This window comes from Rhineura floridana, chromosome 3 (genome assembly GCF_030035675.1).
Source record: "Rhineura floridana isolate rRhiFlo1 chromosome 3, rRhiFlo1.hap2, whole genome shotgun sequence".
Taxonomy (NCBI): domain Eukaryota; kingdom Metazoa; phylum Chordata; class Lepidosauria; order Squamata; family Rhineuridae; genus Rhineura; species Rhineura floridana.
Genome location: NC_084482.1, coordinates 231,486,544 through 231,503,060, shown reverse-complemented (window position 1 = coordinate 231,503,060; position 16,517 = coordinate 231,486,544). Strand labels below are relative to the sequence as shown.

The 16,517-nt window shown below is 50.1% G+C and overlaps 1 protein-coding gene across 2 annotated transcripts in view; it reads left to right on the top strand.

The window, feature by feature from the left end:
- The window catches only part of LOC133381949 (H-2 class II histocompatibility antigen, E-D alpha chain-like), a 411,219-nt gene extending 394,984 nt beyond the window's left edge, over positions 1–16,235 (top strand). Inside the window, exons 1-5 of one of the 2 annotated variants that reach the window (XM_061621568.1) lie at positions 5,484–5,717; positions 8,179–8,436; positions 10,020–10,307; positions 10,843–10,996; positions 12,152–16,235. In XM_061621568.1, coding sequence (XP_061477552.1) covers positions 5,633–5,717; positions 8,179–8,436; positions 10,020–10,307; positions 10,843–10,996; positions 12,152–12,155 — 789 coding nt within the window. In that variant the 5' untranslated portion in view covers positions 5,484–5,632 and the 3' untranslated portion in view covers positions 12,156–16,235. Of the gene's footprint in view, positions 1–5,483; positions 5,718–8,178; positions 8,437–10,019; positions 10,308–10,842; positions 10,997–12,151 lie in introns of those variants that run through there. The other variant, XM_061621569.1, reaches the window with a different exon arrangement.
- Positions 16,236–16,517: the final 282 nt, after the last annotated feature.

The window sequence follows — 16,517 nt, the reverse complement described above, 5'->3', positions numbered from 1 at the left end:
CCAGTGGCCCATCTAGTCCAGCATCCTGTTCTCACAGTGGCCAACCAGGTGCCTGGGGGAAGCCCGCAAGCAGGACCCGAGTGCAAGAACACTCTCCCCTCCTGAGGCTTCCGGCAACTGCTTTTCAGAAGCATGCTGCCTCTGACTAGGGTGGCACAGCACAGCCATGATGGCTAGTAGCCATCGATAGCCCTGTCCTCCATGAATTGGTCTAATCTTCTTTTAAAGCCATCCAAGCTGGTGGCCATTACTGCATCTTGTGGGAGCAAATTCCATAGTTTAACTATGCGCTGAGTAAAGAAGTACTTCCTTTTGTCTGTCCTGAATCTTTCAACATTCAGCTTCTTTGAATGTCTACAAGTTCTAGTATTATGAGAGAGGGAGAAGAACTTTTCTCTATCCACTTTCTCAATGCCATGCATAATTTTATACACTTCTATCATGTCTCCTCTGACCCGCCTTTTCTCTAAACTAAAAAGCCCCAAATGCTGCAACCTTTCCTCGTAAAGGAGTCGCTCCATCCCCTTGATCATTCTGGTTGCCCTCTTCTGAACCGTTTCCAACTCTATAATATCCTTTTTGAGATGAGGCGACCAGAACTGTACACAGTATTCCAAATGCGGCCGCACCATAGATTTATACAACGGCATTATGATATCGGCTGTTTCATTTTCAATCCCTTTCCTAATTATCGCTAGCATGGAATTTGCCTTTTTCACAGCTGCCGCACACTGGGTCGACATTTTCATCGTGCTGTCCACTACAACCCCGAGGTCTCTCTCCTGGTCGGTCACCGCCAGTTCAGACCCCATGAGCGTGTATGTGAAATTAAGATTTTTTGCTCCAATATGCATAATTTTACACTTGTTTATATTGAATTGCATTTGCCATTTTTCTGCCCATTCACTCAGTTTGGAGAGGTGTTTTTGGAGCTCTTCGCAATCCCTTTTTGTTTTAACAACCCTGAACAATTTAGTGTCATCAGCAAACTTGGCCACTTCACTGCTCACTCCTAATTCTAGGTCATTAATGAACAAGTTGAAAAGTACAGGTCCCAATACCGATCCTTGAGGGACTCCACTTTCTACAGCCCTCCATTGGGAGAACTGTCCGTTTTTTCCTACTCTCTGCTTTCTGCTTCTTAACCAATTTCTTATCCACAAGAGGACCTCTCCTCTTATTCCATGACTGCTAAGCTTCCTCAGAAGCCTTTGGTGAGGTACCTCGTCAAACGCTTTTTGAAAGTCTAAGTACACTATGTCCACTGGATCACCTCTATCTATATGCTTGTTGACACTCTCAAAGAATTCTAATAGGTTACTGAGACAGGACTTTCCCTTGCAGAAGCCATGCTGGCTCTGCTTCAGCAAGGCTTGTTCTTCTATGTGCTTATTTAATCTAGCTTTAATAATACTTTCTACCAGTTTTCCAGGGACAGAAGTTAAGCTAACTGGCCTGTAATTTCCGGGATCCCCTCTGGATCCCTTTTTGAAGATTGGCGTTACATTTGCCACTTTCCAGTCCTCAGGCACGGAGGAGGATCCGAGGGACAAGTTACATATTTTAGTTAGCAGATCAGCAATTTCACCTTTGAGTTCTTTGAGAACTCTCGGGTGGATGCCATCCGGGCCCGGTGATTTGTCAGTTTTTATATTGTCCATTAAGCTTAGAACTTCCTCTTTCGTTACCACTATTTGTCTCAGTTCCTCAGAATCCCTTCCTGCAAATGTTAGTTCAGGTTCAGGGATCTGCCCTATATCTTCCACTGTGAAGACAGATGCAAAGAATTCATTTAGCTTCTCTGCAATCTCCTGATCGTTCTTTAGTACACCTTTGACTCCCTTATCATCCAAGGGTCCAATTGTCTCCCTAGATGGTCTGCTTTGAATGTATTTATAGAATTTTTTGTTGTTGGTTTTTATGTTCTTAGCAATGTGCTCCTCAAATTCTTTTTTAGCATCCCTTATTGTCTTCTTGCATTTCTTTTGCCAGAGTTTGTGTTCTTTTTTATTTTCTTCATTCGAACAAGACTTCCATTTTTTGAAGGAAGACTTTTTGCCTCTAAGAGCTTCCTTGACTTTGCTCGTTAACCATGCTGGCATCTTCTTGGCCCTGGCGGTACCTTTTCTGATCTGTGGTATGCACTCCAGTTGAGCTTCTAATATAGTGTTTTTAAACAACTTCCAAGCATTTTTGAGTGATGTGACCCTCTGGACTTTGTTTTTCAGCTTTCTTTTTACCAATCCCCTCATGTTTGTGAAGTTTCCTCTTTTGAAGTCAAATGTGACCGTGTTGGCTTTTCTTGGCAATTGGCCATTTACATGTATGTTTAATTTAATAGCACTATGCTCACTGCTCCCAATCGGTTCAACAACACTTACATCTCGCACCAGGTCCCGGTCCCCACTGAGGATTAAGTCCAGGGTTGCCGTCCCTCTGGTCGGTTCCATGACCAACTGGTCTAGGGAATAGTCATTTAGAATATCTAGAAACTTTGCTTCTTTGTCATGACTGGAACACATATGCGGCCAGTCTATGTCCGGGTAGTTGAAGTCACCCATTACTACCACATTTCCTAGTTTGGATGCTTCCTCAATTTCATATCTCATCTCCAGGTCTCCCTGAGCATTCCAGTTCCAGCAAAGGCCATTCTGCTCAAATGCCTCCCAGGAGATTTGGAGGGGCAAAAGCATGTGGCCTGGCTTCCCCCCACCCCTTTGGCTTCACTCCCAACCCACAGGAGAGTTCCGGAGAACTTCAAGGCTTCCCCAGAGAGAGGTCAAGAGGAACCCTTTGATGGGGGGATCAGAACCATAGGCAGGGAGGTCAGGGGCCCCCTGACCCCCTAAAAATTTTCAGGCCTCCCTAAATATTTTTCCAAAAAATAAAGAATTAAATTTATTAGAGAAAAAAATCTGACTCCTTTTCTTTGTGCCCCCTTGAACTTTTAGGCTGGCTCCATGCCTGCACTGCCTCAGACATGGGTGGGTTCCCTTTGTTTACCGGATTTTAGGCAGAGGCTGGATCCCCCCTACCACAGCAGATTCCCAGCACTTTGTGAGGGTTGGACTGGATGACCTTTGAGGTTCCTTCCAGGACTGAAACAGGAACAAAAGGGACCCTCTCTCTTTCAGGGCAGCTCCTAAGTAAAGGGGGGCTCTAAGCCTCCAGTTGATGGCTGTAAATAAGGCTGGGTGGGTGTCAGGAGTGTTGCCATTGATAAATGACACTCTACACATTTAGCGCGCCATGGAGGTCTGGAGGAAGGTGTGGGGCAGCCCAGAGGGAGAGGGCCAAGAGGGTTGGGCAGGAATGAGAGTCTGCAGGGCCCTCGCTCAGTGACAGCAGCACCTGCTCTGCATGCAAAGGCCCCTGGTTCAGAGCCCCCCCCCACATCTCTGGAAGGAGGGCCCTTCTCTGATTTCGTCCAGGCAGCCCTGAGCTAGGCAGGTAGACACCTGACCACGGGTGAATGGGGGGGCACTTAGGTGATTGGGGAAGATCTGACAGGGCGGGAGCAGGTCTGGAGCCTGCCTAAAAGTTTAGGGGGGGACAAAGAAGCAGGGGGAGATCAAGTTTTTTCTGTGATAAAGTTAATTATTTTTGTAAAACTCTTGGGGGGGTCCCCAGCTGCCCTCCCCCACCCTGCTATGGGGCTTGGGGGAGGTTGATGAGTGGAGGCATGCTCAGGTCCCTTGAAGTAGGGGGCTCTGCCCCACTTTCACTGACTCTTGAGAAGGGGCAGCTGGAAGACGGTGATGCTGCTGGAAGGTTAGAGCAATTCATTTTATGGAGTTAAGTATTTGTTCCGGCGCATCTCTTTGTGGGACCCTGTGGCTGTGAAAGGAGGATTGCTCTGCCTTCGGCTGTCCTGTCCTTGGGGGGGGGTTCTGGGGGCTTTTTATTTGGGCAACATTTGGGGATTACTTGCAAGCCACCTTGGAAGGATTTATATCCTGAATGGTGAGATCTAAATTAATTGTAGCTAATGAGCAAATAAACAAATAACTCTCCTTCCCACCCCCCAAAAAACCCCTGTGGGAGGACACTGCCCCCTTCTAGCCCCAGCAGAACCCCCTTTGCTGCTGCCCCACTGATGTTGGGGGGTCTCTGGAAGGACCTCCCTCTTCCTACCCCCTAACATGGGATCTCTGCTCGCCTGGAGGCTCCTCCACGTCCAGCACATCCAGAGGGCAGACTAGCACCGCCCCCCAAGGAGGACCCCCAAGTCCATTGCGCAGGAGCCCCCATACTTTCTGCTTCTCCTCCTCCACCCCCAGCTGTCTCCGGAGTGGGACTTACTCCTCTCAGCCCCAGAAGAAACTCCTGCCCAAGCCCCTCCCCTCCCATGGGGCTCCAATGGGGCTCCGAACGGAACTTGTTAAGTGAAGGGGCAAAATTGAGATTTTTCTGTCATTCTTCGCTCTTCCTAGATTTGCGGGAGGGGGGAGGGGAGCTTCTTGTTAGGATAGGCTTCATTCCCTTTACCTGTGATGCTCTGACTGACTTCCTTCCGTCATTGATACCAATACATACAACCACCACCAGCCATCAACAGAAAAGTTAACCAGTTATCCAGAGCAGAAGAAAGGGTTGGTCTCTGCACCATCTGCTGTAGCACAGAGCGCCATAACACGGGCTCGAAGTCTGTGGTTGATTATTGTGAATAAGGAGCGGGGTGACCGTGGAGGTCTGGAGGACCGTGTGTGGCAGCCCAGAGGGGGAGGGACAGGCGGGTTGAGCTGGAATAAGAGGCTGCTCTGCATGCAGAGGGCCCCGGGCTCAGTGCCCCCCCCACATCTCCAGGAGGCAGGGCTGGGAAGGAGGACCCTTCTCTGATGTAGACCCTGGGCGGCCCGACCTGGCGGACCCACAGCGCCCTCCCGCCTTCCTCCTCCCTCTCTCCTTCTACTCGGTCTTGAAAAAAGAGGGTCCGTCACGTCCCCCGTTGCAAACGGGAGAGCCAGGGGCTCCTTCGGGGACAGCCCCCTCCCCAAGAACGAACGGGACCCCACTGCAAGTCAGTGGGAGTTACCGCCCCCCTCCTCCTCCGGTTGCCAGGGGAGGACAGAAGTCAGCTGGGGGGTCGCCCCTGCGCCCTCCGGAAGAGGCATCTTGTCGCAGGTGGGAACGAAGAAGAAGGAGCCCCCCCCAGAAAAGTCACAGCGGGGGAACCGCCCCGTGCCTGCTCCCCCCGCGCATGGAGCTGATGACTGGGGAGAACCCCGCCCACCGGGGAGGAACCCCTTCCCTGATGGAGCCCCCCCTTGGATCAGAGGGAGAACCAGCGGGCACCCCTCCCCCTGCAGCCCACCCCCATCGGCCTCTCTTCCCCCCTCCCATGAACTCCCCCGCCCTCGGGTTTCCTCTCCATCGCCCGGTGAGGCTCCAGCCTGGGGAGTTTCACCCGGCAACAGGCTGGTCATCGCCAGGGCGCTTTCTCATTGGCTGAGGTTCCCCGCTCTGCCAAGGCCACCCCAGGGGCACCGCCACCCCACAGCCACTTTGGAGGCAGGCAGGCAGAGGGTGCAGCCGACATAACTTCCTCTGCTCTCTAGGGAGCCTCCTCGCTCCCCCGCCCTCCTCCATCCATCCCTCCTCCGTGCCCGGCCCGGGAAGGAGAGCTGCTGCGATGGGCACAAGGGGAGGACGAGCCCTTTGCCTCTCGTGGTGCCTCTGTGCCATCCTCGCCCCCCCGCGGGCAGGAGCCCTGACAGGTTAGGCGGGGGGCACGGGAGGGCGGGCGGGATGGATGTCGCCGGGGGGCCCAGGGGAAAAGGGGGTCGTGGGAAGTCCCCGCAAATGTGGGGCTCTGGAGGGGAGCGGAAGTGCCTCTGGGCGTGGCATGTGGGCCAAGGTGGAGGCCTCTTTGGCAGAGAAGAGAAATGCCCCCCTGCAATGCCGGTGCAGAAGCCACCCCCGGGGTTCGGGAACAGGGGGCAGGGGAGGGGAGGAACGGGGAAGGGGCCTGGGCGTTGTCGTGCTGTGTGGAGAGTGTTGGGGGGAGTTGCACCCCACACTGGTCGAGCCTCCTGGTCTCCCCGCGGCCAGCCAGATGCCCCCAGAGGGAGCCCATGACCTGCGCTCAAGAGCCGCGCGCTCTCCCCGTCCGCAAGTCCCAGCAAGGGTGCCATTCAGAGGGATCCGCTGCCTCGGATGGGGGCGCAGAGCGGGGCCCCCAGGGCGAGTAGCCACGGAGCGCCTTTTCCTCCTCCGTGAATTTGCTCCAGACTCCTTTTAAAGCCCTCCACGTCGTGGCTATCGCTGCCTCTCGTGGGAGAGAGTTCCGCGGTTTAACTGCGCCGCGTGAAGGACCTTCTTCTCTGTCCTGAATCTGCCAATACAGAAACGTCAAAACGTGCCTCATGTGGCCTCAGGCTGCTGGCCTGGTCTCCTTTCGCTAACTGGAGGCACCTCTCCACGGTTTCAGTTCCCAGGGACTGTCCTGGACTGAGGCAGGCAAAGTGGATCCTGAGCAACCTTGAAAGGCAAAGCTGGATTTCCACGCCTAACTGAAAGATCAGGATTTGTGTTAAGTTATAGGAAAAATACTGTATTTTATGTGATTCTGGTCCCAACGCAGGCCTTCCATTAGATCCATCACACACACACACACACACAAACACACACACACCCAGCGAGTGCTCCTTCCTCCACAGCCGGGACCACCAGGCACAGGCGGATTCTGGATGCAGACCCCTCTCTCTTCAGTCATCCCCACCCCCATATCTCCATAGTCTGCATTCACTCCCATTTTTAAAAGTTCTGTGTGTCTGCAAGTTCTGGTTTAATTATTATATTAGTCAACAGGTGAAGCTTTTGACGACCCACTAGTGACGGCAAATGAATGTCCTTATTTATTTTACCATCAGACCTCCTTCCTTCCTTCCTTCCTTCCATCCTTCCTTCCTTCCTCCCTTCCTCCTTCCTTCCTTCCTTCCTTCCTTCCTTCCTTCCTCCTTCCTTCCTTCCTTCCTCCCTTCCTTCTTCCTTCCTTCCTTCCTTCCTTCTTCCTTCCTCCTTCCTTCCTCCTTCCTTCCTTCCTTCCTCCCTTCCTTCTTCCTTCCTTCCTTCCTTCCTTCCTTCTTCCTTCCTTCCTTCCTCCTTCCTGCCTGCCTGCCTGCCTTCCTGCCCTCCTTCCTTCCTTCCTCCTTCCTTCCTCCCTCCTTCCTCCCTCCTTCCTTCCTTCCTTCCTTCCTTCCTTCTTCCTTCCTTCCTCCTTCCTTCCTCCTTCCTTCCTTCCTTCCTTCTTCCTTCCTTCCTGCCTTCCTGCCTTCCTTCCTTCCTCCTTCCTTCCTTCCTCCTGCCTGCCTGCCTGCCTTCTTCCTTCCTTCCTTCCTTCCTTCCTTCCTTCCTCCTTCCTTCCTTCCTTCCTTCCTTCTTCCTTCCTTCCTTCCTTCCTCCTTCCTTCCTTCTTCCTTCCTTCCTTCCTTCCTTCCTCCTTCCTTCCTTCTTCCTTCCTTCCTCCTTCCTTCCTTCCTTCCTTCCTTCCTCCTTCCTTCCTTCCTTCCTTCCTTCCTTCCTCCTGCCTGCCTGCCTGCCTGCCTGTCTTCTTCCTTCCTTCCTTCCTTCCTTCCTTCCTTCCTTCCTTCCTTCCTCCTGCCTGCCTGCCTGCCTTCTTCCTTCCTTCCTTCCTTCCTCCTTCCTTCCTTCCTTCCTTCCTTCTTCCTTCCTTCCTCCTTCCTTCCTTCCTTCCTTCCTTCCTTCCTCCCTTCCTCCTTCCTTCCTTCCTTCCTTCCTTCCTTCCTCCTGCCTGCCTGCCTGCCTGCCTGCCTTCTTCCTTCCTTCCTTCCTTCCTTCCTTCCTTCCTTCCTCCTGCCTGCCTGCCTGCCTTCTTCCTTCCTTCCTTCCTTCCTGCCTGCCTGCCCTCCTGCCCTCCTGCCTTTCTGCCCGCCTGCCTTCCTGCCTGCCTGCCTGCCTGCCTGCCTGCCTGCCTTCCTTCTGGGGAGTCGTGGCTTTTGGCCCCGGCATGTCACTGTTAAGACAGAGTGTAAATGAGGAGACGGTTTACAGACCTTAGAAGGTCCCCCCCATCCCTCTCCTGCGGACCTTGTCCTTGGGGCAGCCTCCTTCTTCCTTAGGACAACCCCACTAACTGGAGGGCCCCCAGCTGCCCTCCTTCCAAGCTAATTCTCCCTCTTTCTCTCCTCCTGCCCTGCCCCATCTCTTCTTCTCCAGTGGAGGCCACGGAGGTGGAGCTGGACTTCTTCCAGGAGAGCTTCCCCTCGGAGAAGATGTCTGGGGAGTTCCTGCAGGACTTTGACGAGGAAGAGCTCCTCCACGTGGACTGGGCCCAGAAGCAGAATGTCTGGAGGCTGCCGGACTACGCCAGCCGGGTCAGCTTTGATGTGCAGGGCGCCCTGGCCAACATGGTGGTTATGAAGAGGAACATGGAGATCCTGATCCAGCGCAGCAACCGGACGCGGGCCCAGAACGGTACCCGGAGGGGTGGGAACCCCCCTCTTCCCCTTCCTCTCCACACATGCCCCATTGAGCCCATTCAATTAGCATTAACTATTAGTGGCCAAGCTACACACAGGAGCTGCAGGGAGATTCCTGGTCTCCGCTCTCTTGCAAAGGAAGCTCGTCCCTTCCCCAGCCTCCACACACTCTGCTTGGTGCTGATGCTGGAGGCCAGGGCGGGGGGGGGGGCTCCATGTCGGGGGGGGCAAATTCAACCAGGAGATGACTTTTGAGTGGAAGGACTGCGAGGCCAGGTCAGTGCTGGTCCTGAAAGCAAATTCCCAGGCTGAAAATGTAGTAGTAGTAGTAATAATAATAATAATAATAATGTCTTCTGCACCAGGCTCTGGCTGGCAGCTCTTAGGGTTCTAGTGCACAAACCAAAGTCAGTTTGAGGAGCCTGACGTGTGGCCAGCCCTGCTCTAGCCTACGTGTGTGAGAAAAACTGGCTATAGCTAATGTACAATGTTTGTGTTTGTGTGTGTACTGGAGGAAGTGGAGTTCTGGTCTCAGCCCATCGGGGCTCAATTGCAGCTTCTCGAATGCCTGACCTGTGTTCAGGTGATGTTGGAGCCAATTCTTCTGAGATATTCCTGTCTAGATAGAATCATAGAACAGTAGAGTTGGAAGGGTCCTGTAAGGCCATCAAGTCCAACCCCCTGCTCAATGCAGGTGATAACAAAGAATGCAGAACAGGAGCAGCAGGCTCTAGGGGAGGCGTTGGCACAGGCCGGGCTACTTGGGGAAGTGAATCCACATCCCATTCCATGCACTGGGGCGGGAGGTGAAGCTTCTCCTACTGGGATGGAATGGCATAAACTAGGAGTTGATGAGCATGACTCCTCAGGGGAGGCATGGAGAACCAGGAATGCCAGGCCTTGGAGGAGATGCCGCTCCTGACCGGGACTGCCAGGGTCACACGGGGGCTGCTCAGTGAGGAATGAGGGTCCCGACACACATCACACGAAATAATGGGCTCAAGTTATGTTGCAGAGAAGCAAAGATTTCTGTGTGTTTGAATCCTTGCTAAACAGCACGCCTTCCCTAGAATTAGTCAGACTGAGACTTTAAGCTCCAAAATAAGACATGACTACTTTATTCTGGAAGTACCTACTCGAGAGGAAAGAGTTCTACATCTGGCTAACCAGCAAAGTTGGAGATGCAAACACTAAGCCTAGTCTTTGCCCTCCTGTTGTGTGAGGAGAGAGACAAGGAGAAGGTTCAATCAGGAGGTCTTCTCTCTATGCAGACCCAACCCACCAGTTCAAGCTGAACCACGTGGTCCAACAAGTTACACGAAGTCAGATTTCGGCTGAACATCAGGAAAAACTTCTTACCTGTTAGAGCAGTATGGCAGTGGAACCAGTGACCTGGAGGGGGCTCTCCAACACTGGAGGCCTTCAGAGGGCACCTGGACAGCCACCTTTCGGGGATGCAGTAATTTGAATTCCTGCATTGAGCAGGGGGTTGGACTTGGTGGCCTCGTAGGCCCCTTCCAACTCTGCTATTCTATGATTCCAGACTCTATGATGTCCACTATCCATCTTCTTCCACAGTGGCTCCTTCGTCAACAGTGGTGTACCCTAGAAATCCTGTGCAACTGGGGGACCCCAACGTCCTCATCTGCTTCGTGGACCGCTTCTCTCCCCCGGTGCTGAACATCACCTGGCTGAAGAACAACGAGGTGGTCTCGCAGGGCGTGGAGGAGACTGGCTTCTACCCCAGTGCGGACAACACCTTCCGCAAGTTCTCCTACCTCCCCTTCGTTCCGGAGCAGGGGGACTTCTACGTCTGCCAAGTGGAGCACTGGGGCCTTCCCGAGGGGAGGTTGGAGAAAATCTGGCGTAAGCAAGATCTGGTCTTCTCCCTGCTTTAAAAATCAGAAATCTAGATTCTGAACTCCTAAGAAATACATTCTTAAGATCTGAGCAACTTCAACATGTTTCCTCTTTTGCACAATTTACTCTGTTTTTGCTAGCAGTAGGGGGAGGAAGGAGCTTGCCTGTCTTCTGAGGTTTCGTGAGATATTGCTACTCATTTCAATTTTCAGGCATAGGGTCTAGTAACTTGTATTTTTTTATAAAGCAAAGATGGTAGTCTTAGAAGGGTGATGAATTCGGTGCCCCCAAATCCTCTTGTGTGTTTTTGATCACACAATCCCATCCTGGATAAGATAAGCAACATGTAGGCTGTGGGCACCTTTTGGGGCGACTGAGACAACATGGCAAGAGGGCCTTTCTTGGGCAGGAAGGTGGCGACGTGGATGCAGCTCAGCTCGGGATTCAGGGGGCAGGTGGAGAGAGGCGGGCTCTCTCCTCAGAGTGGGACGGAGGACACGCAGACAGGCTCTTACACGCGGTCCATTTCTCCTCTCTGCAGAGTCGAAGGAGCCAGCTCTCATTCCCGAGACAGCGGAGAACGTGCTCTGCGGCCTGGGCTTATCCATTGGCATTCTGGGCATCGTTGCTGGCCCCATCATCTTCATCAAGGCCATGAGGATGAAGGAGGGCAGCAACCGTCGCAGGGGCCCCATGTGAGTCAGAGAGATCATCCCACCCAAAGGACACTGCCACAGTGTGGAGATGGCAGCCGGCAGAAGAGAGGGTTCGGGGTTCGGAGAGTTGCCAAAGGGGGCCACCAGGCTCTGTGTCAGTGGAAGCATCTGGTAGAGGATGAATGACTCTCTGCAGCCACAGGGGCTCCCTCATCCCAGAGAAGGCCCTCCTCCAGGCCTGCAACCTTCAGCGTTTGGGGACCCAGATCTCCAAGGAGCCACACTTACTTTGCAGCTAAAATACTTCCTTCCCAGTGAATGAGGAGGGGGTTCACCCTCCAAAGGGCTTTGCCACCGTGTAGGGGGATGGGGATGGGCATCATCCTGCCCAGAGGGTGCTCAGATCTCAGCACTGGCCTTTCAGTCTCCTGGGTCACATGTTGAAGGTCACTGAGGGGGCACTTCTCTTGTTTCCAAAGGGAAACAGCCAACAGAGCTCTGTGCCCGATGCTGGCTGTGTGTCACAACAGGGACCACACCTGGCACAGCCAGACTTCAGCAGGATAGACTCCTACACATACAGAGTTTGTCCTCTTGAGTCTTCCTCTCGCTCACTTCCCCTTTTCCGTATTCAGCGCTGAGCCTCAAAGACTCCTCTCCTGTTGAAACCGGTCAGGGTCGGATTAAGGAGCAGTTTGCACTGAATATGCCCACAAGTGAGAGCAAATCGTGTGGGGTGTGGCATGTATGGGCCCTGTGCCCCTAACCTTCACTCCCAAACCTAAATCCCGCAACAATATTTATGTTCCAAGGAAATCCAGATTTTGCTTCAAAGACTTTGCTTCTTTTGCATGACTTTTTCTGCTTTAAAGAATTTAGCTTTTTCAGACATGTCATGTGACTGAAAAGGGAGATTTTATACAGAGATAGTCAGTGGTGGAGGGATGTCTATCCACTAAAACAGAGGGTGGGGAATGTTGGCCATATAAGCAGGAGGAGAAGAGGGATCTCTGCAACCATAAGGTCTAGAAACTTATCTTAAACATTGTTTGTTTTTTTAAAAAAGAGACATATTTTATTCTCTGGGTGCCACCTGCTACACCAGACACCTGATTCCATTAGAACAAGACTGCAGAGGGGCACTCAGAGGAGGAGATGGCACACAGCTAACCATCCCCTCTCGTTCCTTTCCAGATAAGCAAGGAGGAGACAGGTGGCCCTTTCCTGACAGTTTCTCCACAGCGCCCTGAAATGCATCTCCCAAGACTTTGTTTCTTCAGTCAGCTGGAAGGACCTGCTACTTGCTTGCCCATGTGCTCACCTGGCCTGCTCTGCCCTCCCCAAAGCACCCCACTGGCATCGAAAGAGCAACAGAGAGTCGGAGGCTGATGTGGCATCAGCAGAACTGGGGGACTCCACGCTAGTGCATTCCAGCATCAGCCAAAGGGCTCAGATATGCCATACTTTTAAAAAAACCTGTTTCTCCTTGCCATAGGCAGGATGAGGACCTCTGAGGGATGTTGTACTGTTTCCATCCATGAGAAATCCCCCCCGCAACTTCTCAGATTTTAGTGGGCACTTCTGCACTTTGAAGCTTCCTCTGTCACATTTTTAAAGGCTAGAAATATTTCAGTTTCTAAAACCGAATATTAAATCTGCATCTTTGGATGCACACCTTAATGTGGTGAGGGGGTTTGAGTGTGCTGAAGAAGCTGAGAGCAAAGCCCTCAGGAGTCTTGACCAAGAGGCTAGACTCCTAGCAGGGGCACCCATGGCAGAATGGTCAAAGCTGAAACACCAGACTAATATGCATCCAAACTCAGAGGAAGGCAATGGTAAACCACCTCTGAATATCTTGTACCACAAAAACCCTAGGAACAGAGTATCCAAAATGCAACACGAGATAGTGCTGGAAGATGAGACCCCCAATTCAGAAGGCACTCACCGAACTACTGGGACAGAACAAAGGACAAGTACGAGTAGCACTGTGACTACTGACGCAGCTGGGTCAAAGCCGAAAGGTAGTCCAGAGGCTGATGCGCACAGATGTGAAAGGAGAGTCCAGAGTTGTACGACACACACGATAGGAACATGGAATGTGAGAAGCATGAACCAGGGAAAGTTAGAAATTGTCAAGCAAGAAATGGAACGCATCAACATTACAATACTTGGTGTGAGCAAACTAAAATGGATGGGAATGGGACATTTCCAATCAGGCAACTACAAAATATTTTATGCAGGAAATGAGAAATTAAGAAGAAATGGGGTTGCTTTAATAGTGAGAAGTGATGTAGCAAGAGCAATTAGGAGCTACAACGCAAGGTCTGAGCAAGTGATAGCAATGAGATTAAATGGGAAACCTATCAACATAACCATCATCCAAGTCTATGCAAACACAGAAGAAGAGGAATTGGAGAGATTATATGCAGAAGCACAGGAAGATATTGATCACACACCAAAACAAGATGTGCTGATAATCATGGGGGATTGGAATGCAAAAGTAGGGAAGAGAGAAGAATTAGGAATTGTGGGGAAATGGGGCCTAGGAGACAGAAACGAAGCAGGAGAAAGACTTATTGGATTCAGTGTAGCTAATAATTTGTTTCTTGCGAACACATTTTTTGAGCAACCGAAAAGACGACTATACACGTGGACATCACCAAATGGTCAATATAGGAATCAAATTGATTATATAATTGGTAGCAGAAGATGGAGAAGTTCCATACTTTCTGCAAAAACAAGACCAGGAGCAGACTGCGATACAGATCATGAACTGGTCGTATCGAAAATCAGAGTAAAGCTAAAGAAGACCAACAAAGCAATCATAATGCCAAAATACAATTTAAATAACATCCCAGAAGCATATAAAGATCAAATAAGGAACAGCTTTGAGGCTTTAAACTTAGTTGACAGAGAACCAGAAGAACTATGGAATGAAGTCAGAGACGTTATCAGAGAAGAATGCAAAAAGACGATACCTCTAGTTAAAAAGAGAGAAAGACCCCAATGGATGACTGAAGAAACTCTTCAAATGGTTAAAGAGAGAAGGAAAGCAAAAGCAAAAGGAGATAGAAACACAGAACCCTAAATGCAACTATACAACAACTAATACGTAGGGACAAAGAGAACTATTACAATAGTTACTGTATAGAAATAGAAGAGGACAACAAAAAGGGAAGAACAACAGCCATATTCCAAAAGATTAGAGAAATGAAAGGGAAATTTAAACCATGAGTAGGGATGTTGAATAATCAACAGGGGAACACACTGACTGACTGAGATGAAATAAAAGGAAGATGGAAGCAATACACTGAAGAACTCTATAAAAGAGATGACAGGATGACAGATTCATTCACGGAGGAACCATATGATGAAGAACCAGAAATTTTAGAATGTCAGGTGAAAGCTGCTCTTAAAATACTTGGAAGAAACAAATCACCAGGAATAGATGGCGTAACAATAGAGTTGCTACAAGCTACTGAGACTGAATCTGTCCAAATTTTGACTAAAATCTGTCAAGAAATATGGAAAACTAAACAATGGCCCAAAGACTGGAAGCGTTCCCTATACATCCCAATTCCAAAGAAAGGGGATCCCAGGGAATGCAGTAATTATCGAACGATTGCCTTAATATCCCATGCAAGTAAAGTAAAGCTCAAGATTCTACAAGAAAGGCTCTTGCCATATATGGAGGGAAAAATGCCAGACGTCCAAGCTGGATTTAGAAAGGGAAGAGGTACCACAGATCATACTGCAAACAAATGTTGGATAATGGAACGGACCAAGGAATTTCAGAAGAAAATCACCCTGTGCTATATAGATTACAGCAAAGCCTTTGACTGTAGATCATGAAAAACTATGGAATGCTTTAAAAGAAATGGGGGTGCCACAGCACCTGATTGTCCTGATGCGCAGCCTGTACTCTGCACAAGAGGCTACTGTAAGGACAGAATATGGAGAAACCGATTGGTTTCTAATCGGAAAAGGTGTGAGACAGGAGTGTATTTTATAACCCTATTTATTTAATCTATACGCAGAACATATCATACGGAAAGCGGGATTGCACCAAGATGCAGGAGGTGTGAAAATTGGAGGGAGAAATATCAATAATTTAAGATATGCAGACGATACCATACTACTAGCAGAAACCAGTAATGATTTGAAATGAATGCTTATGAAAGTTAAAGAGGAAAGCACAAAAGCAGGACTACAGCTGAACGTCAAAAAGACTAAAGTAATGACAACAGAAGATTTATGCAACTTAACAGTTGACAATGAGGATATTGAACTTGTCAAGGATTATATCTTGGCACAATCATTAACCAAAATGGAGACAATAGTCAAGAAATCAGAAGAAGGCTAGGACTGGGGAGGGCAGCTGTGAGAGAACTAGAAAAGGTCCTCAAATGTAAAGATGTATCACTGAACACTAAAGTCAGGATCATTCAGACCATGGCATTTCCGATCTCTATGTATGGATGTGAAAGTTGGACAGTGAAATCATTAGAAAAGATAATAATGCTTGGAAAAACAGAAGGAAGTAGAAGAAGAGGAAGGCCAAACAAGAGATGGATTGATTCCATAAAGGAAGCCACAGACCTGAACTTACAAGATCTGAACAGGGTGGTTCATGACAGATGCTCTTGGAATCAGGTCACTGATTCATAGGGTGGCCCTAAGTCATCATCGACTTGGAGGCACATAACAAGAACAAATTGTCTATGCAATATCAGGTACAGAATGCACACCCCTGTGAGGACCCTGACCCAGGAGGGGTTAATTCCCTCTCCTTTTAGCTGCAGGACGATGCAAGCGAGACCCTCTGCTCAGGGGTGATGAGGCTGCACAGTGTCCAGGGCAGATTCTGTGGCTTGGACTTGGGGTGCCAACATTCCCCAGTCACAGGCTCTCCCCATCTGACACCCAGGGTTGCAAATCTTCCTCCTGGCCCTTTCAGAGACTGGTATGTTTTATTCTGGAGAGTTTGGGGGGGGGCTTCCTCTCTTGCATTGAGGACATTTGCAGGGCACAAGGAGACGCTGTGCCAACAGCCACATCTGCAACAAAGCATGGCATTTCATCTCCCCCATCACCCCATCTCCTGTTTTTGGAGAGAGACTTGTCCAGTTCTGTGCGCTGCACTGCAGTGACCTCAGGTGCTTGATCCATCACTATCTACATGCCCCAATATTATATTTGTCCAGTACAGCAAACTCCAGATCATGTCTGTCTGAAGTGAAGGCTCTCTTTCCTTCTGCAAAATAAAATTCAGATTTTGGGGATGCTTTTCAGTGGTTTTAATCTTCTGTTAAACCGTTCAAGAAGGAAGCCTGCTTTGTAAACCGTGCAAGGTCCTGAACCAAATGGAGGTTTCCAGATTGGACTCATATCACATATGACAAGCGAGAACATTTGGGCCAGTCTGAGTGAACTGGAGGGGGGAGAGAATGGGTATAAAAATGAAAATGAAAATGGACTGCCGTCAAGTCAATCCCAACTTATGGCTATGCTATGAATAGGGTGTTCATGGTAAGCGGTATTCAGCCCTCCCCACTCCAAG